This window comes from Anolis sagrei, chromosome 1 (genome assembly GCF_037176765.1).
Source record: "Anolis sagrei isolate rAnoSag1 chromosome 1, rAnoSag1.mat, whole genome shotgun sequence".
Classification (NCBI taxonomy): domain Eukaryota; kingdom Metazoa; phylum Chordata; class Lepidosauria; order Squamata; family Dactyloidae; genus Anolis; species Anolis sagrei.
The window spans coordinates 117,137,118-117,162,864 of NC_090021.1; the positions used below are offsets into that span (position 1 = coordinate 117,137,118).

At 38.7% G+C, this 25,747-nt stretch overlaps 1 protein-coding gene across 3 annotated transcripts in view; it reads left to right on the forward strand.

The window, feature by feature from the left end:
* Positions 1–25,747, forward strand: part of EYS (eyes shut homolog) — a 1,026,188-nt gene that overhangs the window by 905,555 nt on the left and 94,886 nt on the right. For all 3 annotated transcript variants that reach the window (XM_067468024.1, XM_060752827.2, XM_067468032.1), the window contains 2 exons: positions 21,902–22,010; positions 22,895–23,115. In XM_067468024.1, coding sequence (XP_067324125.1) covers positions 21,902–22,010; positions 22,895–23,115 — 330 coding nt within the window. The remainder of the gene's footprint in view (positions 1–21,901; positions 22,011–22,894; positions 23,116–25,747) is intronic.

Genomic DNA, 25,747 nt, shown 5'->3' on the forward strand with positions numbered 1-25,747 from the left:
TTACCTCACTGAGGGCCTTCCCACACAGCCCTATATCCCAGAATATCAAGGCAGAAAATCCCACATTTTCTGAGTGTGGACTCAGATAACCCAGTTCAAAGCACATATTGCGAGATTTTCTGCCTTGATATTCTGGGATATAGGGCTGTGTGGAAGGGCCCTGAATCCACACTGGGTTTTCCAGGAACTACTCCTGGTTTTCCAGGAGCTATCCACGTTCCTAAAATCTCCTCCCAAAATAGGGTCGATACTTTGGATAGTTCTCATTAAATTAGCTCTTCCAAAACCCTACAGCTCCTGTACAGTTCATCATGGATGCACCACTCCAGAGAAATGGTGCCATTGACTGGCTTGTTGGATTGTAGCCTCTGGCTGTTGCTACTTTGTTCACATAGACTGGCTTCTAAAGAGCAACACAACAAATTCCATATAACCAAGGTGGCTTTGAGCTTATGTATCTTGAACACTCCCTGGTACACAGGACATCCTTTTGGTTCCCATCCAAATATAAATTGATGTTAGTTAATTGTATTATATTTGATGAAACCAACCTACAAAACGTAGTGAAGGTCAGGCAAACTGGAATACGGTAAGTGGCATATACACCCTTGACTTCCTGGAATAGGAAGCATCTTCAATAGCTTGAAGGTTGTGTTGCCAGTGCGGAAGATCAAAGGGCCAGAGTACCTTTATAGCTACATTAGGTAGCAAATGGAGCTGCAAAGGATTGCTCAATTTAAATTCAAGTCAAGCCGCACAAAGCCGGTGTACCTCATCTCACTTTACACACGTTCTTGAGCTACAATTTTGAACTAACATTTTATCACTGACAAGTTTCACAGTGCATTGCTACTGCTGCCGCATGCAGCATCTTATTATTTTGTCTTGGCAGACCTGGGCAAAAGTTGAGAATCTCATTTTGAAATCGCTTCAGGTAAACTGGGTAATATAACCTAAATGTTACATGGACACAGTATAGATGTATGTTTGATAATGCTCAGACACAGTTATGACAGCCTGGACCTGCAAACGCCACCAGGGTAATGGTAAAGGTTAGATGTAAGTAATGTCTTAAAGTCCCAAAGGCTTGAAAAACCTCCAAAATATCACTAGGGCATTTTTCACCCTCTTTTATACCTATTTGAGTATACTTCTAACATTTTCATTATGTGAGTCGCTTTTTATGATTCAAGCAGTCTGTATGTTGGTCTTTATCAAACAAACCAGAAGACAAATAATTTAACTAATCAATTCTTGCATCCTTGAGAGCTAGTTGTCAGGAGTAGATTACTCCTTTCTTATATCATCTTTGTGGGCTGCCCATTTCTTCCAGGGCCCAGCATTACATTCAGACTAAGTCCTGACTAAAAAATGCACATTCGGCTAATGAGATATACACATTTTACATAAGACACAGATTAGTATGTCTCCATCAGTTGGGACTAGTCAACTGGATTCAGACCATTTTATTTAAGATCCTCCATGAACTGAAAAACAAAAGTGATGTTTCCTAGCTTGTGCACCTTTCATCTCCCAAAATTCATCAGAAGGGACCCTGTTACATATATTACTAATATCTCAGATTCCGTTATCAGGAATACAATATCCTGAATCCTATTGTTAATTTCAACTAGAGAAGACTCATTAAAAATTGGAATTTACCTTTATGCACCCCACCATTCAACAATGTATTGTTCTGTTTTAACTGGAATGATCCAATAGGATTCAGGCCAATATTTGAAGTTTGTCTGGCACCTCCATGCCCAGGGCCAGAATAATGTAGCAGGTAGAGACAGGTGAGACTTGCATTTAAAATAATTATGTATGAATACAAAATAACAAAATAAAAATACCTGGAAAAGCTATAAGATCCACTTACTTTTTTCAACTTATATACTTTATTTTTCTTATATATTAGAGTAAATAAAATGCTCATCCAATGCCCTGCTAAGCTTGTCTCCTTTCCTTCCTCTAAAACACTGCAGTGGTCTTGTCAACTAATGCATGATGCCAACTCAGTTGGGGAGAAGGCTCTCCTTTGTAGCAGCTTTTGGACTTCTTCGATATGAAACACATCTTAGAATTTTTGGATGATACCGCAGCTTCTGTACTAGTTCTTGCTTCTTTTTGTTCAATAGGGATAAAATGGCTTAGGCAGAGGGGGATTGAGAACTTGATCTTCCTTTCCTACCTGTTTGCTCCCTCTGTCAGCTAATATCCCAAAACATTATAGGCAGGTTATAAAATCTGGCTGCCACATGATCCCTTTTCGGATGGAAATCCATGATGACTGGACCTTTACCGTTTCAGGCACCCAACCAAACAGATAAGCAAAATGTCTGAAGGGACCAGCTAAAAACAGATCCATGCACAAGTCTACCTCCCATCTTTATCTCTTTTAGAGTAGTTGAGAACAGTACTGTTTTTGTCTAAAGAATGTATTTCTTGAATAAATATTCCTCCTGTTACTTCATTTGGTTCTTGAAAATTCACCCTCCTAAGATGGAAACTTTTGTGGTTGCTGGAGAAAATGCTCTAGCCAACCTTTCTTCCAATAATATTCTCTCTGCATTTATCTCCTCTAACAAGAATAAACCCTGTTATTAAAATGGTTATAAACGGGTGCCTATAATCTTGCTTTGCAGTATCAAATCACGACAGGTTGCAAATATTTTGTTTCCTTAAAAGCTTTGCCCGGATGATTGTTCAGATTTGTAAAAGAGCTGCACCACACAGTCTTCTTCATTTATATTTAATTTGATATCAAAAGTGGGATTTGCTGTATAAATTGTTCACTTTAAAAGGTAAATAAAATCAAGCCCTGTGTGACTTCGCTTTACAGCAGAAAACAAATCCAGACTAATTCATGCAAGGAAGCAGGGAGTTGTTGATTCCACATTATTAAATAGAAGCAGAAAAGTTAAATTGACTCTGATTAAACTTCTGCATCCACTCCAAACAGAGTCACAAATCAAAAAGAAGCAGTTTAATCTGAAATGAATTTTTTTGTCAGTTAGTAATATTTATTCAGATAAATTGAAACCTTGCTCAGGGTATTGCATTGTGCTTTAAGAATCTACGTGATGAATGTCCCCAAAGCATTCCCAGAGAATGAAATATAACATCTAAACTATTTCCCTTTAGTGAAATATTCTCCATTAAATCCTTTCCCAACATACATAGAACAATACTCATATAATTACAGAGAAAATAAAATCATTAATTTGATAAAAAAAAACAATAAAAATATGAACACCAAAATAAAAATGAAAATACTCACAGTGGCCACAATATATATCTTGGAAATCTAAAGCAATTAATCAGACATATAGATTTTTTTTAATTTCTTTGAAGTTTTCATGAATTGAGAGGCGGGTAAGAAATAAAATTATTATATTTATTATTGTTATCATGGGTTAAAACACCTAAAATAAGGATGGTTGGTGCAGCATTTCACATCATTAAGAAATCTATCGTATTTCATATAACAGGAGATATCTCTTACTGACAGTGCTGATATTCTGGCAAACATAATCTGTCTTACTTAGAAAGAAAAAATTCTAGACAAAATTGTATGCATGTACCTTTAGTGATCCATGGTAAATGTGTTGCATTTTTCTCACATCTATTAATATTCATGAATCTTCTATAGTCTTCTTCCTCCAAGAGCTATTTGTCTGGGTGACATATTTTCATAATTTGACCTACAGGACTTACCAATGTTTACATTATCTAAGGAAAACAAAGAATTGTAGCAAAAGGTACTTTTTCCTAATTTTGTATGATGGAAAACAGCCAAAATAGCCTCCAGACACCAAATCCTATCTGATCATAGAAGCTAAGAAATGTCAGCTCTGAATATAATTTGGATGGGAGACCACCAATGAAAATAAAATGCCATAAGCAAAACCACTTCTGAGTACTATTTGCCTAAGAAAACCTATGAAATTCATGGGGATATCATAAATTCAAGGTGGCTTGAAAGCATATACACAAACAGGAGGAAAAACAATTAAGCTCCTAGAACATTATCCTTTTATTGCTCTATTATGGATGGCTTCTTGAAAGTAACTTTCCCAATGCTGAAGATTTATGTACTTTGTTGCTGTAATAACTTCTGGATTCAGCACAAAGGACAGATCTTCATAGATCAAATTCTTTCACTGAAATGAAAGAGAAACTACTGCAAACAAGAGGACCCCATACACATATACAATGTTCTTTCAGATTAATATAGTAAGTAGAGTGTGTTTTTCATATTTGGTTATTTCAAGAGAAACCAAGCCAGTGGTTTCCAACCTAACAACTGGAATGTTGGTTGGAATTTCTGCAAGTTGAAATCCAAAACACCTGGAGGACAAAGATGGGAACCACTGCTCTTAGGTAATAGCAATTCACTAGGAATAAATGAGACACTTTCAATGCACGCTGTAGTTAATCATGCAGAAAGAAAAAAAAATAGCATAGTTAAGACACTATAAATATTACTGGTTTTTTATTTGTAGAATCACTGATGGCAAAATATTCTGTCCCATTATGGATCACTGCCTATAGTAATGTCAAGAGTTAAAACTTGCACATATTGCTCCCCCTGAAAAATCCCAAACACCCACAGAAAAACAGACAAAATACAGAGTAACATCTAATCTAGCTCACCCCATAATCCTTCACCTGTCATATCCTGGCAGTCTTTTTCATAAGCAGAGCAGCACGTATTTCAGTTTCCCAGCTTAGTGGCACCTTTCTCTGGCACTTTTTGATTAACAATTGTGTTTAAACTAAGTGCACACATTTCATCATAGTCCATTTAACTTTTGTGCCTCTATTTTATAATGTGGATGTATTAGCTGAGATGCAACAGAAACCAGTGTTTTTTTTTTTCATCCCTGAGAGCATTCTGGGGGTATTATATGCCACACAATGATAGCACTGATTCCACTTTGGCTGCCATGACTGCAACCTATGAAATTCTGTGGTCTTGGAGGTTACTCAAAGCTACAAGAGAAGCTCTCTGGTTGAGATTTCTCAATGCCTGTCCCTAAACTGCAAATCGCAAGAATCCATGTGATGTTCTCACAGAACTAAAAGCAAATCAGTCGACTCCAGTCTTGGAGTTCTTTCAAGATCTAACAATGTTGCCACTCTAGATACAGACTCTGCAAAAAGTTCAGGTATGAATCTGATATTCTGAATGGACTATAATTGGTAATTTGTGTAGATGAGTGCTAAAAATGTTAGCCTCTTTGAGTCTCCTTGTGGAGAGAAAAAGTGGGATATAAATAAACAGAATCATCATCATCATCATCATCATATCATGCTACAAACATGTAGCAAGAAAGGACTTCAAGTCACTTCGTATGAAGAATTGCATAGCTATCTGAATTATCCCAAAGCTAACCTGACTTTTAAAAGCAGAGTAATCAAATTTTATCTTTATCACATAAAGCCACTATGCCATATCAGTTGTGCAATAACCAATGGTGGTTACATACCTGCATGAGTACCCTTATTATTATATATCTCTTCATTTGTGCAACTCCATCAATTTGACAATCTTTGGTCCTGCATTTGTGCCTCTGTAGATCCTTGTACTAGATCCTTGTACCCTCCTGCACTACAATTGCTCCATAATTTGAGACTGATGGCATCATATCCAAGGGCTGCAGGTTATTCCCACCACGTGATATAGTTCTGCTTCAATGCTAGTTTGCCTTCTTCATGCGATAAAGTCCTTAAAGGGTTCATGTTGAGGAAGTATCCCCATACAACTTATGCCAGAGGACTTACGGAAAATCAAAAGGCTGAATGGACTAAATAACCCACCAGTTCTCATAAGTGAAGAAAGATACATTGTCCCTCTCCAGGCTAATGTTGTTTTATTGATTATGCATTAAGGTTTCAATAATTTTCCTCACAGCTTTCTAGAGTCTGACAACAATATACGTGACTGTGTGTATATATAGATATATAGAATAGAGTTGTCTAAATCCTTTTATTTATGGATGGAATGGGGAGCTAACCAGTGTAGAGCTAAAAATCAGGTTAAATGTGCATTTGCCCGAAGTGGCCAATATAAAGGAGAATTTAGTATCTTTCTATAACAGGATACTCTAAGACATGTTTCCAAGGAATAGTCTGGTGACTTTTCTTCACAGCTGAACAATTCATCATCATCACATAAATATAAAACTAACAAAAGGTTTAAAAAAAGAGATGGGATTTCAGAGTTGTGATGAAAGCATGGACTTTTTTGTGTCAGGAGCGACTTGAGAAACTGCAAATTGCTTCTGGTGTGAGAGAATTGGCCATCTGCAAGGATGTTGCCCAGGGGACACCCAGATGTTTTGATGTTTTACCATCCTTCTGAGAGGCTTCTCTCATGTCCTCACATGGGGAGCTGGAGCTGACAGAAGGAGCTCATCTGCACTCTCCCCTGATTTGATCCCATGATCTGTCTTTCTTCAGTCCTGCTGGCACAAGTGTTTAACCCATTGCACCACTGGGGACATGGATTGTCATGAGGGAATGGAGATAAAGGTCACATTTATGAGACCTTTGGACAAAACCTATATAAATAAAATTGTAATGTTAGTTTGTGGGATTAACATAACTCTAAACCCACTAGACAAATTGACACCAAATTTGGACCCAATACAACTATCGGGCCAATTAGTGACCATCACTCATAAAAACACAGTGGAAGGGACTTAAAAAGCCAAAAAAGCAAAAAGATGCTACAGCGCATGTGCAAAAATGACTCCTCAGCAAACAAAACACACAACAGCATATCAACACTGGCTTCCAGACTACAATTCCCAGCATCCCCTAGACAAGGCCCTTTAGGAGAGGAGGATGATCCAAATGCACTGCTTTAAGATGCAAGCTTTCTTCTCCTTGGATTTCTTTGAGATCATCCCAATCCCTGCATATTTCTAATTTTCTATTCCTGGAATGCAGCTCCCAGCTATCCTCCAGATAGCTAGATTAGATAGAGATAGATAGATAGGTAGATAGATCGATTAGGAGGACTGCAGGGAGTAACAGTCCAAGAATAGGTAGAGAAGGAAGAATGGGAAGAAAGAAGAAGGGAAAGAAAAGGGGGGAAGGGAAGAGGAAGAGAAGGAAGGAGAGAAAGAAAGAAAGAAAGAAAGAAAGAAAGAAAGAAAGAAAGAAGGAAGGAAGGAAGGAAGGAAGGAAAGAGGGAAAGAGAAAGATGGGGAGAAGGTTGGCCACAGCAATGCATGGTGGGTACAGCTAGTATTGAATAAAAAAAATTCCTGCTAAGTAAATCATAGAGAATGGATTGCATCTTATAATCGTTAACATGCCATATTGACCGGATTTGATGTATAGGGTATTGTTTCACAATTAGTATCCCAGCATACTCTTAATAAAAGTGTTGTGCCACTGTAGCAGTGATATGATATGTCCTCTGCAGGCAGAAAATATGCAATAAATTTTGAGCTAGCTGATTTTTTTTTCATATTCAGGATGTAATTACTGATATCTGACTCTGCTCAATTGTATTTTTCATTACTAAGACTACTGTATTTTATCTATTTGTGCGCATGTGTGTATAAATATGTGCATGTGTGTAAAGGGAGAAAGGGAAAGTGCAAGAAATGTATGAAATACTTGAAATCTAGTTTACAATATTAACTGGCCACGTTGACCTGTTTAAGGCATGAAAAGAAAGTTTAGTCTAAAGGAATTTTTGATAATTTTTATGCTTGAATTTAGACAGACACATTTCTAATTCACTTCTCGGCTTGAGTCAGGAATGTAATGAATTCTTCAGTGATTGAAATTATAATGGATACTGCAGCAGCTGTAGTCCAAAGCCTGTATACAATTGCAATGGCTTTTTAAATTATTCGAAGTCATGTTTACAAATTTTGTTTGAATTAGTACTAAGAAATGTTGGTTTGTTTGTTTGTTTGTTTGCATAGAGCTTTTATTCCAAAGCTGAGACCCAAAGCAGCTCACAAGACTTTAAAAAAACCCTGATACCAACTGGAACATACTATGTTATAATACCACAACACAAAGAAATTATCATATGAAAACAAATAATGCATTTAAAAGACTTAAAAAGTACATCTTTGGAGTAGTGGTAGCATTAAAATCTGTAAGGAAACAAAATATCACATGTCCTAGCTTGTTCCTCTTATTCAGCAATGCCATCAGCCAACAAAAAAAAATAACAAAGCCAGCGGACCTGATGGGATCCCTACTGAAATCTTCAAAGAGGGAGGACCTGAGCTGATACAACAACTCCATCAGCTCATAGAAAAAGTGTGGGTGACCAAGAAAATCCCAGCATATTTCACCATCATCACCCTTTTTTTATAAAAAGGGGGGAAGAACAGACTGCAGAAACTATTGAGGTACATTCCTCCACTGGGAAAATTCTCGCAAGAATCCTTGCAAATCATCTTCTACCTTTCTCAGAAGAAACCCACCCCGAATCCCAGAACGCCTTCTGACCTTCCAGAGCAACAGTGGACATGATCTTCATTGCACAACAGCTTCAAGAAAAATGCAGGGAACAAAATCAACCTCTATACATGGCATTCATTGACCTTGCAAAGGCATTCAACACAGTAAATCGCAGTGTTCTCTGAGTCATCCTCCAAAAAATCAGATGCCCTGACAAATTTGTGAATATCCTGCAGTTCCTCCATGATGACATGATGACAACAGTCTTGGACTGCAATGGCTCCCAAAGTGACCCATTTAAGATGAAAACAGGAATGTGTTATTGCCCCAACCTTATTTTCCATCTTCATTGCTATGATACTTAATCTTGTTGATGGGAAGCTTTCCACCGGAGTGGAATTTATCTATTGGACACATGATAAGCTATTTAACCTCAGCAGACTGAAACCCAAAACCAAGGTTACAACAACATTTCTTACAGAACTCCAATATGCTGATGACAATGTGGATAGCATAGGGTAACACCCCTTTGTTGTTTGTTTTGCTCTCTGTGTTCCTATTCAGAAGATTTCACCTCAGTTTCTGTCACTGTGAGAATTGGATTTTGAAAAATGTGGCTTGTTGTGGAAACAAGGATTGGTGAGAAAGCTTCAGTGGAGACACCTTTTCCCCATGATAACTGTGAATTTCCCTTCTGAGAGATAGATTTCTTTTACTTCTGTTTTCTCATTCTTTACCATGACTCATTTGTAAGTTTGTTTCTAATTCGGGGACTGTTTCTATAGAGCTGGTTGTTAATTATTTAGAATTACATCACTGGTTGCAGTCTCAGGACATCTGGAAGACCACATATTTCCTTGCCCAGGAATAAAGCTTTCCTGCTTAAAGTTCTGTAATTTGGCACCACTATTCACTTTATTCTGGGATACTAAGAGTTATACGCTTCCGTATATCATTTGTAAAGAAACACGAACAGAGGGAAATAACTTGCTTCTGGGCATCCCATAGGCAGCTGACTGGCTACTGTGTGAGCAGAATGCAGGACTGGATAGACCTTTTATATTTCTGCCTGTGTGTCTTTTCTTGTATCACATGTTAACATTGATGTAATCTTATTTCTAATACAGTTTTTTGTTTTCTTTTACATTCTACTCCAACTTTAAAATATTGATCCTTCATTCTGGCTGGTTTTGTTGACCATAAACATTGCTAAAATTTATTTCCTTATCTTCAATTTTGAAAGATTTTCTCAGAATGTGAGGTAAGCTCAATCAGAAGAGTTATTAGACTTGTATCTAGCACCTCTCTATATGAGTTGAATAATACTAGAAACTACTCATTGCTAAATTATAAATTTAGACATTTTCTTCTATAGATAATTAAAGCTATACTTGAAAGGTGCCAACTTTTGCAAAAGTGTTACATTTAGATGATCAATAATCAATAAAGGGTACGTATTTTATGATTAACAATAAAGTCTATTATTATTCAAGAATATAGCAATTAAGAATATTATAAAATGTTCTGCATTTTGCAGTTGATAACCATTTATTAATGGAGGGCATGGCAATCTAAATCTTCCTCACAGCTACTAATTGTTATTGAGACTGGCCAGAAGAGTTAAGCACCTCTACTTGCCATCCTCCTTGAACAATATCACTTTCTGTGTAACAACAACTAGAAAGACCATAGTTTCCTATTTTTCTACCGAGAAAGACTTCAATCTTGTATGTGCTATTTACTTGTAAATTCATAGGCCTTATCTCAGGTTAGTGACCCACAAGAAGAGGTTCATTTCCTGCTCCATCTTGAAGCTTGCTGTGTGACCTTGGGTTAGTTGGTCCCTTTCAGCGTCACATAAATCCCACTTTTGAAAAAAAGACAGTGTGAAAGCATCCTACCATCCTACCTGCGTGACCGCATCTCCGTCTATGAACCCACGCGTTCACTTCGTTCATCTGGAGAGGCCCTGCTCGTGATCCCGCCTGCATCGCAAGCATGTTTGGTGGGGACACGAGACAGGGTCTTTTCCGTGGTGGCCCCCCGACTCTGGAACACCCTCCCCAAAGATCTTAGACAGGCCCCTACATTGGCAGTCTTCAGAAAGAACTTGAAGACCTGGCTGTTCTGATGTGACTTCCCCGAATAGGAAATCTCCAATATCAAGTCCCAGAAGCACTTTATTAGAATCAAGATTGCCGCACACTGCACACTGCACTTGCCCTATAATCCTTACATATCACCTGTCACATCAGCACTTTTAATCCTGTACCCTTTACTCTGGCCCGGCCCAGTTTTATTGTGTTTTGGTGTATTGTTTATTGCTTGTTGTTTTGTTGTTTTAATATTGCTTTAATTGTTTTAATTTGCTTTAGGTGTATTGTTATGTTGTGTATTGAGGCCTTGGCCTTTGTAAGCCTCATCGAGTCCTTTGGGAGATGCTAGCGGGGTACAAATAAAGTTTAATAAAAAGTAGCCAGGACTCCTACCAGAGGGTGAGGTTGAAAGGGCAGTTCCAAGGAGAGTTCAAATGTTCCTTGGGAAGGAAATAATTCTAAGCTGACTCATAAACAGAGCCAATATCTTTCTGGCAGTGTCTACCCTTCCTATTCTGGTGAAAACCTTTAGAAACTTTTAGCTCCCACAATATTGAGAAGAAGATGGCACCATGGTGGTATCTCAGCTGGTGTTCTAGGTATACGCCAGGATGGTAGTGTGGCCAATTCTGTCCAGGATGTCCTTGCAAAATGGAGTTCTCTGTTTGTACTGAGACACCTGAAGAAGTGAGGTCAGCCTGGGGAATAACTCTTTCTTCCACACACATCTGTTCTTGTTTATTCGTTCAATCTCTTCTGACTCTTCATGACCTCATGGACCAGCCCACGCCAGAGCTCCCTGTTGGCCGTCACCACCCTCAGCACCTTCAGAGTCAAGCCAGTTACTTCAAGGACACCATCCATCCATCTTGCCCTTGGTCAGCCCCTGCTCACCAACATATGTACATCAACATATATACACTCCACATCAAACACCATAGTGTCATTATCCAAGTAAGAAGAGTCTGACCCCAGGTCTATGACAGAAAGGCATGACAGGCCTCTAATTACACCTGCATGGTAATGAATCCAGTGCCAGCTGGGGTATTGTCCTCCCATGTTGCATAAAGATTAAACATGACCTCAAAACTATAAGAAAAAAATGTCTAGAATGACTACCAACAAATTGATGCAACATATATTGGGCCTCTAATTACACCTGCATATTAAGTCCTGAAGTCTTGGCTTTTCGCTATTGTCAGAAAGTACGAAAGGTCAAGACAACAAACTTCACGGGAAAGAAGATTTAAAAAATAAATATAATGATCTTCACCCCAGGCCAGCCTTCAGTGATTGTTAACTAATTAACTATCTCTGTGCATTTCAGACAAAAGAGCAAAAGAAATGTCATGGGAATGTAACAGTAGACTAACCTAAGAGGTGCTGGCAAGGCAGTTTTTCAAGTGAGTACCATGCATAAACAACAGGGGCAGAATCGTATCCCTGATATAATTGTAGAGTTTTTATCTCCTGATAAACCTAAAGCAGGTTGAAAAATCCATAGGGCAATTAAGAGTATTGTCACCTGAAGAATAGGAATTGGAATTGGGGTTGGTTTTGAATGTTTTATACTGCTTAGGGAGTTTAATTATTATACTGATTAGGCAGCCTCTTTGCATCTTGAGCAAGAGACAAAAGTGGGGTATAAATAGAAGAAGAAAGTGGAGGCAAATCAGAGTAGGCAACATTTTTTAAAATGCTTGTGTTACTGTTCTGTGAAGCTGTATTATGAGAAATCTTCCCCTGATGATTATAGACAACTGTGTTCATCTAGCAGATCTATTGAAATCACCAGGCAGAAAGGATTCTCTGATCACCTTGCAGTCTCTAATTTATTCATGCACAAGTTCTAGAAGGTTGGAGGGAACTCTAGAGCGGTTGGAAGAAAACATAAGGAAATTCATTGCCTGATTTCCATTTTGAAGTGAAAGGTAATCCACTTGCATAAGATGGAACCATTATATTCATATGAATAAGATTTTCCATATCTGTGTATTATATGGTGTATGGGAAAGAATTACATTGGCTTCACCAAAATTAAACATGACATGCAGGGGAGAACTAAAACAGGAAAGAAAATTGACCACAAGATCTGGTACAGCCCCAGATAGTCACTTAGGAAAATGGTCCTAGTCAGTTTGGACCAAGCCAGAACCTGCTTCACTTTAGGCTTTAAATGGGTGTTGAGGTTTACAAAGCTGAAGATTTTTTCTTATTATCTAGCACTGCAAATTTTAAAAATGGCTATGAGGTCGTCCCCCCCCCCCCCCAACTTGGCCAGATTTGATGAAACTAATATGTGCCATAACATTTTATGAAAGGATTGTATGCCCTAAGAACAAGTAAGTTTTGATCTTTTTTCAAAATTGGCAAAAAATAAATAAATCCCCAAGTAGATGTCTTCTGAGAAAATAATAGCTGCCATGTTAATAGGCTTGTGCAAGGATTTGGTTAGGTCAGTTCCCTTTGGCCAATCCGGCTTGTTTGGCTGGCCATAATGTTGTTTTGTTTTGTTTTTTGTTTTTGCTTAAAAGGCCCACATGGCTGCCAGGCATGGTTTCTTCCCTTCTATTCAGGACCATGCAATGTATGCTTTCTTAACCTCATTCCTTAAACCTAGGCTCCCTTGAAAGGAAGAAAGAAAAGGAATCCAGGAAAGGTGCTTCCTTAACCCAATTGCTCAAACCTGAACTTCCTTGAAAGAAAGAAAGAAAGAAAGAAAGAAAGAAAGAAAGAAAGAAAGAAAAGGTTCCCAGGAAGGATGCTTTCTTAGCCCCATTCTTCAAACCCAGACTCCCTTGAAAGGAAGATAGGAAAAGGTCCCCGGAGGGGTAAATCCTTAACCCTATTCCTCAAACCTAGGCCCTCTTGAAAGGAAGAAAGGAAGGATCCAAAATGGAAAGGGGAGCCTCATAAATTCTCCATTCTCACCAATGGGCTGGATCTTCCCAGATTTTTAGGCTGTCTAGCTGAAAACAGATTTTTCCATGAGCCGATTTTTGAGAGGCTCCGAAAAATGGATCTGGATACCCAATGAAATTTGGATATCAGCCAAATTGCACAAGCCTAGTTTCTAATGAATAGATTCTGTTACTGTTTGTACATGAGCAATATTTTATATTTAAAAGCTATCCCTAAAGAGGAGATACTTATCTGCCTAGGTTCCTTGTGGGCCATTGTTCGAAAAATGACAGGCATCATTCAGGTTATCTTGTGTGAGAAATCAACAAAGTTTCAGGATAGATATATAGCTGTCTATGTGGAAAGGTCTCCTAAAATTCATCCTTGGGGAATGGTTCATTTTTTGTTCCCTCCCCCTAGTTTATCTTTCAAGAATGATAGAATTTATATGAAAATGGCATGCAGCATAATGGTGTCCCAAGGCAGAAATTTGCAAACTTTCAGAAGAATGGATGCTGGATCATTATGGTGCCTGGGAACTAGTTTAAATAATGAACATGAGATAAATGTATACTACCGTGAGGTAGTTTAACAACTATTTATAATATTCCTCTGATTTCAGAAGGGATAAATTACAATCGAATAAAAAGAGCATCATACCACCGAAGAAATAGGTCTATATCCATGATCGTGTACACCTACGCTTGTCTTTATTTTCATATTTCAGCTTTAAAGAAACCACAGAGTGATAGATTTTGTCTTCTGAAATTTCAAGAAAATGCCAGCCATAAAAGAAACACTTTTCTTTTAATGTCCTGCCATTAATGTAATGACAGAAATGATTCAAATCTGCTGGAAGTAGAAAAGGGCTCCTTGTTTGCACACAGGGGGGAGAAAGAGAAGAGAGAGATGAAGAGAAAAGAAACCATTAAAAGCCAGATACAATTTGAGTGCTTGTGTGAAAATATAGCAGAATACAAAATCCACCCATCAGTATTTAGTTTTCAAGAAGATCCTTTTGGGTGTATTACTAATCCTGTCTCCCAAGATTTAGAGGAAAAGTCAAGAGGTTGTTATATTAGGTTAGGAGGGAGTATGCTATAGATCCTGATATTTCCAAACTAGATGTGTGCAGCCAATGGTAAAATCACTGTTCTTGAAAAATCTTGCATATTACTTGACAGCTGGTTAGATATACCCTCAACAACTGCTCTGGTTAATCAAGGGTGTAAATGAAACCGCTGTTTCATTGTTCTGTAGCAGCATTTTTAAATCCCCTCTTTACTATCAACCCTTTACAGGTAAAAGCTTCATGATTTTCGAACCCTTTGAGTGATATGTTAAGCAGATAGACATTGTTTGTTATGCAAGAGTAGGAAATTAGTGCCGAGATGAGGAGGGCTGGATGTCTCCATTTAAATGCCTCAGTCTCCTGATACAAATTGAAGGCACCCTTCTAAGCAGTGCATGTCATTATTTGTGGAAAGCCTGGTTGCCTTCTTTCTGTAGGGTCTAACTGACTGTCAATGCAAAATCCCTCTTGGTCTTTGGCACAGTAATGTGTCACATTTTTTCTGCCCACACAAGGTCAGAGCCAACCTTGTGAGCATGGCTTTTCACGCTCCCTGATTTGACATTTTAATTTTTGTTGGATCTGCTGTGGCAATCCCCAGGAAACATGGCAGCAGTGATAACACTGTATACAAAATGTAATTGATGTAAACAAAATTTTCCTAAGTATGTTTGCACGAGCGTGAATGCACTACGGCTTGTTTTTTTTAAAACATGATTACATTAGGTAATTATAATGCATGAGTGCGGTTAGGAAAATCGTATGTCTCAGGACCTATCCTCATCCATATTGTCAAAAGTGTAATCAGTTTAAAATACTTTGCCATGTTTCCCTTGATATAAGCAGGAAGCTGAAGCAATCATGCTGTCAATTAGGGCTTAAGTTAGACTTTTCAATGACTAGAGAGATTTGGCAAGGGTGAAGGGGGGGGGGGACTCAACCAGAAATGCATTTTTTTGTATTTCCATATTCTGCTGTGTGCTTTTACTGCCACCTTGTGGAGTTAGGAGGCAGAAAGGCCTTGCTGCCCCTTGCGGAAAATGATTCATCCCTGGCTATTGCAGTTAGAGTTGCCAGGATTTTAAACTATCCATAAGGGACAGCTGGTATTCATAACATGCAGAATTGACCATCAAGAAGTTTGTATTAAAATCTCAAATGAAAGTATTGTTTTCCTTTAATCTAGGCATGTATTTCTTTGTAAAATTAACATCTTTCCTAAATTCATAAATTACACAATGCACAGATTTATGTCTGTATGAAGAGCACATACTCAAAAATACAGGTATATTTCTTTCCAACCTTCAAACAGGGGACATCCCTTATAAGAAGGGACACTTGCCAGCCCTATAAGGGACAATGCTAATCCTCAAAAAAGCAACATCCCTTATAATAAGGGACAGCTGGCAACTCTGCAAAAACATTTACTTGGGCTCTGTGATCTAACGTTTGAATTTGGAAAGACCTCAGTGCTAGTCAGCTCCTGCAGATTCTTTTAAACAGCATCTGCAAGCTACAAATAGTAATGCACTGTACCTTAATAAATACATACTGTTGGCAATAAATGCAGCTAGGAGGTGTGCACGGGAATAATCGTGCCAAGGTAAATATTAGAACAGCTTCATATTTATTACTAACTAATATATTAAATGGCAAAGGAATTAATCAGCATGTAACCAGAAATTGAATGAATCTGGAGGTGAACCCCAGGTTCTCTTTTATGTGCTTGAAAAGGTCATATATCTTGTGAGATCATATAACCTCCAAGTCAGAGCTTGATTGTTCTGATCCTTATATACCTTCTTTAGCAAACTGAAAACACAATTGCTAGTAATAACCATTTATGAATTCATGGACAGGATATGACGATTCCACTGAGCACCAACACCTTCAATCTGGAGAACGAGAATCTCATATTTTCTGGAAAAATATTGTCTTGGACTTTCTGTCTTTTTGTCAAGTAAAATGTATTAAATTGCAATGTACTTGACAAGGGAGTTGTTACAGCAATACAACAAAATCTGTAAAGAGCTTTGTGGATTTAAAATGTTTGGTAAATTATAAGCGATTACTCTAATTAAAGAGCTGTAGAAATGATGCTATGTTAAATCTGGGACAGGTGATTTTTGGTCTGCCATTACAACCAAAACTAGTGGAGTGAGTCCACAGCAAAATACTTACATTCCGAAAATGGCTCAACATATCAAGCTGAAACTTTTCATTGTAGGAGAGGTGAGTTTCAGGCTGACCTTGTTGATTTTGAAGGAGAGAGGTTAAAATGTGGCATTGGAGTTTGATGATCCAGCTCAACAGTGCAACCAATATTGCATATTGGTCTTGTCACAGAATTTGGGGAGGTACAATTTATAGGCTGCTTCTGTCAGGCCAGGGAAAGTATAGTCCATGTTTTGTCCTAGTCAATGATGTAATGTGTCTGTAGTTTTTTTATTTGATTTTTCAGCACCATTTTATTAAATAAAGTTCATAAAGAGTGTGTCTACACTGTTGAATGAAAGCAGTTTGACACCACTTTGGTTCCCATGGCTGAATGCTTTGGAATCATGGGAGCTGTAATTTTACAAAGCCTTTAGCTTTCTCTGCTAGTACTATATCTCACGGGCTTCCATAGCATTGAGCCATTGCCTTTATTGTGATGTTAAACTGCTTTAATTTTACTGTCTTGGGGATGGGGAGGTGGGGGTGGCATGCTCAGTAGCATCTTCTAAAGTGGTCAGGAAAAGAGGGGGGTTGTCTGATTGCCATGGAGACAGGGGGATGCAGAGGAAAATGAAATTATTATGCTAGCTAAGGTTAAGAATATGGAAGGAAAAAAAGGAAATGGCTTTCATGAGTTTCACATTGCCTCAAATGCTTTAGGGAGATCGAGTTTTACCTGTTGTAAACATCATTTTGGATTGTGTGCAAGGGTATCTGGTGGCTTCTGTCTCATGGGGGCATGAAATCCTCTCTGATTTTGGGTTTGAATGTTAAATGTGCTACCAAAGGTGCTGAATGTCCCTTAGGATGCATCTACATCAGTGGTTCTCAACTTGTGAATCCCCAGGTGTTTTGACCTACAACTCCCAGAAATCCCAACCAGTTGACCAGCTGTTAGGATTTCTGGAAGTTGAAGATCAAATCATCTGGGGACCCATAAATTTCACCACTGATGTACATCATAAGAATTAATGCAGCTTGACACCCCTTTAACTGCAATGGTTCAATGCTATGGGATACTGGTTGTGGTTTGGTGAGGCATCAGTGAATCTGGTAGAAGTCTCACCAAACTACAACTCCCATAATTATTTTTTCCATTCTGCAAAATGCCAGAACCATTCAGGGCTTTATAGGCTAAAACCAGCACTTTGAATTGTGCCCGGTAGCAAACTGGTAGCCAGTGGAGCTGACGTAACAGAGAGATTATATGCTCCATGTACATTGCTCCAGTGAGGAATCTGGATGCTGCCCATTGGACTACTTGGAGCTTCCAGACAGTCCTCAAAGGCAATCCATGTAGAGAGCATTGCAGTAGTCTATTCAAGGGATAACAAGAGCATTAACCACCATGGCCAAGTCTGACTTCCCAAGGTAAAGGCACAACTGGTGCACAGTTGTGCGAAAGCTCCCCTGGCCATCACCAAAATCTGGGATTCCAGGCTCAGTGGTGAATCCAGGATAATTCCCAAGTGTCTTCAGGGGGAGTGGAATCACATCCAGCACTGGCTGTAACCCTATACCCTGTTCAGCCTTTCAACTAACCAGGAGTACCTCCGTCTTGTCTGGATTCAATTTCAATTTGTTCACCACATCCAGATCATCATAGCTGCTAAGCACTGGTTCAGTACATGAACAGCCTCCTTAGCAGTAGGTGGAAAGGAATGGTAGAGTTGAATGTCATCTGTATACAGATGGCATCAAACTACAAAATCTGGATGATCTCCCCCAGTGGCTTCATGTAGATATTAAACAACATGAAAGACAATATTGAATCCTGCAGGACTCCACAGGTAAAAGGCTGCAGGGTTGAGGAGATGTTCTTTATCAATATCTTCTGAGAGCGATCCACTAGGAAGGACTGGAACCACTGCAAACAGTACCTCCAAGCCCCATTTCCACGAGGCATTCTATACTGTGGTCTATGGTATCAAAGACTGTTGAGAGGCCCAGGATAACCAACAGGGACACACTCCCCCTGTCGAGTTCTCTGAGTAGATCATCCACTAAAGTGATCATGGCTGTTTCAGTTTCATGCCCTAACCTAAAGCCAGACTGCGCTGGATCCAAGAACACCTGGAGTTGCAAGGCCACCACACATTCCAGGACTTTGCTCAAAAAGGGGAGATTGGAAACTGCCCAAAAGTTGTTTGATTAAATGGTTTTTCAACAGTAGTTTTATCATGACCTCCTTTAGGCCTGCTGGAATCCTGCCTTCTTGTAAGGAGGCATTAACCACCACCTTCAGCCACACAGTTGAACCCCATGATAGGAAAAAATCAGTAGATGCTCCTGAGTTTGTCTGAAACTCTTGAGTAATTCTCTAGCTTCAGGGCAGTGTGGACAACAGGATTCAGGCTGATTTGGACTGGTCCAGTGTCCACATGGGGCACAGCCACCATTACCAGTGAAGGGAAAGGTATCACCACTATCATTGCTCCCAGAGATGCTCTGGTTATGTAAAGTCAGAATGGGATAGTTGCAATGGCCAGATACTCGCATGGAGCTGGCTGGAAGTGGCAACAATGTGAAAGGTGGGGTGATGGGTCAGCAGAATCAGTGTATTCCATAGAGTCCCCGACCGGGCACACTTACTAGACAGGCCCTGGATATACTGGCTAGTGCAAACCAACACTCTGCTTCACTTTTCTGGTATTCCCAATGAGAGAAGGGGACAGAAAGAGCTATAAGTGGACACCAGAACTTATTTTAGGACCAAGAAACATTTTATGATTTATTGAGTATTTTCATTTTTTAAAAGTTCTGGGATTAGCTCATATATACTGTGATCCTTAGAAAGCTGTAAACATGATGTGGTTATTACTATAGGGAGATGTGGGAATGTAGACTTTTAAATGAAGATAAAATTTGAAACAGAAACATGTGCCAAATGAACAGAAAAGCTTTGTCACATCAAAAATGTGCTCAATTCATTGAAAATTCTACTATTAGGTTTGGCTTTGGAGCTCTGAACAGATATCTGAACAGGGTCTTCCTCCCCCCCCCCCCCCCCCCCAATTCCTTTCTAATTGTATCTGGTAGACATCTTGTTGCAAAAAAAAAAAAAGATTCGATGTGTGAATCCTCCTGCTGAGTTTATATACAGGAAGCCTGCCCAATTTTTAAAATGTAAAGAAGCTATTTCCACATCAGTTATAGACACGACATGCACAAATAGTTATAGAAACAAACACATTTTTGCAAGCATGCAATGTGCTTGGAATACTAATCGCTATATAGTTGTAATGAGTCAAAGGTTCACATGCCTTACTAATCATAACAAGAATTTTTAAAATGTAACTGGTAGCAGCAACCTCATTCTAGGGAGTCATATCTATGAGAGTTGGTATGTCTGCAAAACAGTTTATGGGTTTTCAGTGAAGCATAGAAGCACTTTATATTGTACTGTATAGGTAAAGGTTTCCCTTGACATTAAGTCTAGTTGTGTCCGACTCTGGGGGGTGGTGCTCATCTCCATTTCTAAGCCAAAGAGTAGCATTGTCCATAGACACCGCCAAGGTCATGTGGCCAGCATGCCTGCAAGGAGCACCATTACCTTCCTGCAGAAGCTGTACCCATTTGATCTGCTCACATTTGCATGTTTTCAAACTGCTAGGTTGGCAGAAGCTAGGCCTAACAGTGGGAGCACACCCCACTCCCTGGATTCGAAATGCCAACATTTTGGTCAACAAGTTCACCAGCTCAGCAGTTTAACCTGCTGCACCACCAGGGGGCCACTCCTAATAACACATTGGCCTTTGGAGGCTCTCTCATAGCAGAAAAGCCAGTTGTGTTGTGTGCAGAACACAGGAAAATTCCTTTACAGACTTCAGATTTCCAAATGCCACAGCCAACATGATCTTTGTGGAAATATTTTGAAGTTCAGAAAAATGTAGAGAACCACAGATTGCCCATTCCTGGCTTAGCTGCTCTTTCTTCTGTCGTGGGGAGGATACATGTTTGATATTTTCTGTCCGCATGCAGCGTAGTTCTCTCCATTCAGTAGGGGTCCCTATGCATGCAAGCAATTCATGCATGAGTAAATCTGCGCACAGATGGATCTCTTGATTGGGGACAAATGTTAACATTAGGTTGCCAGGCGCAAATGTTAAGTGGAATTTCAACATGAAGCATGGTGAGAAAGACGGCTTTCACAGAACTGAGTGCTCATTTTAATTAAGCTCTTGCCCATTATCTTCTTGCATTTGACAACCACTGAAATAATAATTAGCACTCTTGATTTTTCCCCTTCTGAAAATAATAATTAAAAAACAATTATGTGAATGCCACCCTTTGGGAGAGGGGTTGTATTGTTGATAATGTGTACAGCATTTCCCTAAAGATTTTATCGTGTTCAAAAAGCCCTAAAGAGTTCTCAATAGTTTATTGAGCATTCCTGGTATTTATTTTATGAGTTTCCTTAACCTTGCCTTTTTCTTTATCTCTGAAGCTCAGTGCCAGAGTATATATTAACAGCATCCTTCATGAGTTGTGATAAGTCTATCGCAGTGTAATCTTGATGCTCAAAGGTATAGCCCCTTATTTTGCATTCCATTTCTATTTCCTTTGTAGTCCAGGGAAAGGGAAATGTCTCTCTATAACGTTCCCTATCATTCAGCGCTGATGGTACTTGTTCAACAATCACCTACACAAGGGAAAGTGTATATCAGCCACAGTGAGCACTACAGCTTATCAGTATTTGCTTACACATGTAAAAAGTTATTTCCAGCCTTCACTTTTATATTCCCTATACATTTCAAATGCTCCAAGAAGAAGCACTAAGAAAAATTTAAAACGGGAACCTTTTTTTTCAGGGGAACAATCTGAATTATTGGTTTTCTGGATTCTGGGTCATCTCATCCACTCAGTGTCTATCTTACAATTGGGATCACTGGTGAATGGACAACAGGATTAATGTGAAAGCTTTCATAGCCCAGTGTCACCATATGATGGACACATCTATAGATCTCATTTTGGTTCTGATTTATACACAGCTTGCTTATTCATTTTCTTCTGAGATGTATGAGTCAACTGTCAATCCTAAATTCTCTCACTCTCAACTATCATCTGCATAAACCCAGCCTTTCTTCCAGAGTGAAAGTCTCATGTCATTGGAGCATTTTTATAACATTGCCTAATGGCATCTTAAACAATCACAAATTTATGTGCTTCCTTCCAGATATATACTCCCCCTTAGCAAGTTTGAAGGTTATGGCCTGATTGAAATGACTGCAAATGAAAGTTCTCCTGTACGCCAGGAAATCTCTCTGCAACATCAGCTGACTCAGGTGAGCCTACAAACTCTAATGTTAGCATATCTATTTTAATGTCTCTCACAAGGCACTGAGAGCATATTTCACTTTTTAAAAGAAATTAATTGAAATTAACCTGTTAAATCTCCTGGTGGTATCCATTTATGGCAGACACTTAGAAATTTTGTGTTGGAATTAATATCAGTACTCCTGGATGATATCTATTGCTTTCAAAGTATATGCAGATGTAAATTGTTTCATAGTGAACACAGTGTTTCTTTTTTTTCACCCAGACAGAAACACAGGAGATGGAGCTTACAAAGATTACGAACATGTAACCTAGTGTTACACATCTATTACTGTTTCATATTCATGATCCCCATGTATTCCCTAGTACATGGGGACCATAAAGGTCCTCTTATCTTCAATTACCAGGTAACAGCCACTGAAATAAACGAAGTATTTTCCCATCAATGGGGAAGTAAGTGGTTGATGTTCCCACATCCCCTCATGATTGATTTCCAGAGTGAGGAAGGATGATGGCATTGATCTTGCTTCTGGTCATCACACTAGAAATAATTCACAGGTTGGTATGGGAACATCAACCAACTGCTTCTCAATCAACACAGAAACAGACCTCTGCTGATCACAGCTGCTGCTGCCTGGAAAATCGTGACTAAGTGGGTCTGTCCAAGAGACACTAAGTAACTATGGACAACAATGGTTACACATTTGTAACTACCTTGATGAATTTCACCCAAGAAACGCGATGTATGGAACTATTATGTCATAGCTAAAAAAGCATATATTAGTTTAGACTGATTCACACCATTACTTTTTGTGTGCCTTTCTCTCATTTTAGCAACCAATACTCCCTATATCAATAGTTGTGACTGATATCTTTAAAATAATCATTTCAGGTTACTTTTGGGCCAGTATTCCTTGGAAATGTCCCTCATCATGTTAAGATTCACCCAAGCTCAGGTCGGATTCATGGCTTCAGAGGCTGCATAAGGGAATTCCAAGTGAACAACAAAGAACTGTTCATCATTGATGAGGCTTTGGGAGGAAGGAACATCGAGAACTGCAATGTTCCTATCTGTGACTATCATCCATGCCGCAATGGTGGCACTTGCACAAGGTAATATTCAACTTTGGGATTTCATTTTCAAAATAGATTCCTTGTCTATCTGGTTTCCTTCATAAAATAATTGTGGGGTAGCCAATTGTTAATTGGTTTTATTGTTTTTATAATTATTTGCCACATATATTGGCTGTTCTAAATTCCTTTGAATTTTTTTAACACTGTCAAGATCTTTAGCAAGCAAACAAAAATTGCAAGACTTGCTTACAGGATTGTAATCTAAAAGATATAGCGAATATGAATACAGTTTGAGAGGAAAGAGGAAAACACAGATACTAGTCCTTAGTTACAAAGTTGTCATATCCACTTAGCTGTAAAAGAAACAATTCAGGAAGAGAAACCTCCAGAGATGTGGTCTCCCAGCTTAGCTGAGGGAGGGTTCCTTCCTCCCGTGTCTCCCTCTGCTCCTTGCATCACGGAATGGCTACTGTTGGTGTAGAATAGAGCCCAATAGATCTGGTTCCTCAGCAGATGTGATCAAATGAACTTTCCTCTAACCTCTCCATCTGCTGTAACCAGGCTGAAGAAGAAACATTTCAGAAGACTGAGCTTTCTGAAGCAATAAATATACAGAACTTATTCTGGTCACATTTGCTCCCAATAGAGCTGGAATCAGTGAGTTCACTGAGGATGCATCTACTTTTATTGAACAGGAACTGTTCTTTTATTCATATACACAATGATAAATCCATTTCATAGGAGATTAGGGTTAATCCCAGTCCGCATGATGCCAAGTGGGAATTGCTGAGTACAGCAATTACGGCAATGCTATGCAGTGAGAACAATCTGTTTGTCTCAGGCACAGAGGGATTTTTTTATAAACCACCATGAGGAAAAAATGTTGGAGAATTCTAAAGATTTTAATATGTCAGGCTGTTCATTTGTTCATTCATTCACATGTACGCACACTCTCGGAGGCAGGGGAGATTTAATATCTAAACGTTGCTAGTTGTTTAATCTATCCTGGTTAGCTGTATTTTTAACAGTTCTTCTCTCCATTGCTTAGTGATACTGAGATGTCAAAAAGCTTTCCTGGAGACTTCATCTCTGAGAAACCACAGGCTGTTAAATAAGCAATTAAACCACAAGCTCAAAAACACAGATCTCCATTTCATAGTTTATGATAAGACTACTGGGAGATAAAGTGTAGTCCTGAAAAGCTCTAATATTTTGCTTCACAGCAGGCAGAGGGCAAAAATACTAAGCCTCTTAACACTGACACAGAAACACAGTAGCTCTGGATGACCTACAGTGAAAATTTCAATCTGCTTCCTGAATTGTTTTCAAAATACTTGAACATTTCATTCTTGTACTGAGAGATTCCTTTCCCAGTACTATAACTGAGGGTCAAGCAGTACATAGAGATCAAAGGAGGCTTTTCTACCTTTTAATTGCTGCTTGATGGGACAGACAGGCTGAATTTTTGGAGGGACTGGAGAGGATTATGGCCACTTCAATGTAAATGATGGTTCTTGCACAGCCGAGCAAAAGAGAAACAAGCAAGATAGCATGTTTTCTTTAGTTTTATTTATTTTGTTTGCTTCCTTTTCCCAGAGATCCAAGGTAGCTTCCAAAAACAATTCAAAAGCATTCACCACATAATCTTAAAACATTTAAAACTCATACCATAATTAGTTTAAAATACACAACATTTAAAACATAGGTTGAACATACCCAATAAAAAAACCACCCCTGCTTCTACATGAAACACTTACTTAAATGAAAATACCTTCACCTGCCAGCATGGAATGGACCAGCCCAGCTTCCTACTTAAGAGCATTCCAGAGAATGGGAGCAACCACTGGGATGTTTCTTCACCAAGGAATCTTGTGATGGTGATGAGACCAAGAAAAAGCCTTCTGCTGTAAATCTCTAGTATCTGGCAGGTTGATACAGGGAGATACAATCTTTCAAGTAGTCTTCACATCAACTGTCCTTAGCTCTCAAAATGAAATTATATTATAAGTATTAACTAAATGATGGTAGATTCCTGTACTTTGGATTAGTTCCTGTGAAGCTACCAATATTTTTTATATATATACTGGGAACTAGCTGCATGCTTGCACTCTTCCATTCTTCAGTTTTACCCTGTGCTTCTTGTATTATTTCCTTGTTTTGGTAAAAAGATAAATTGCAGTTCCATCCACATTGACAAATTCTAACATGTTAGAACTCTTCAAACCAAGATTGCAAGGTTTTGGCTTCCAGAAGATTTTGAGAACACAAGCCAAATCACTGAAACCCATGAAACATCAATACGAAATGGACAGCACCCAAAGGGTTGACATGTTTCTAAGATGTTTTGTATTGAATAAATTTTCCCTCTGGGTGAAATCGCCAAGGATTCTTACCATGTAGAGGTTCTTTCCCAAGGCAGTAAAACATTATCATATAATAGACCACCGGTTCACTTGGGTTTTGAAATAATTGCAGCAAGATATCAACATTACGAAAACAGCTCATACATTTCTAAGCCAGTGTTCCTGTTAAAACAACAGTGCTGGTTATTGATGAACCCATTCATTTCTGACTACTTAAAGATTCATCAAATTGTAAACATAGATGAGCTTAGTTTTCTTTAGTTCAACCGGAAGAGTTAATACATGAATGTACTTCCAGCGTCCTAAAT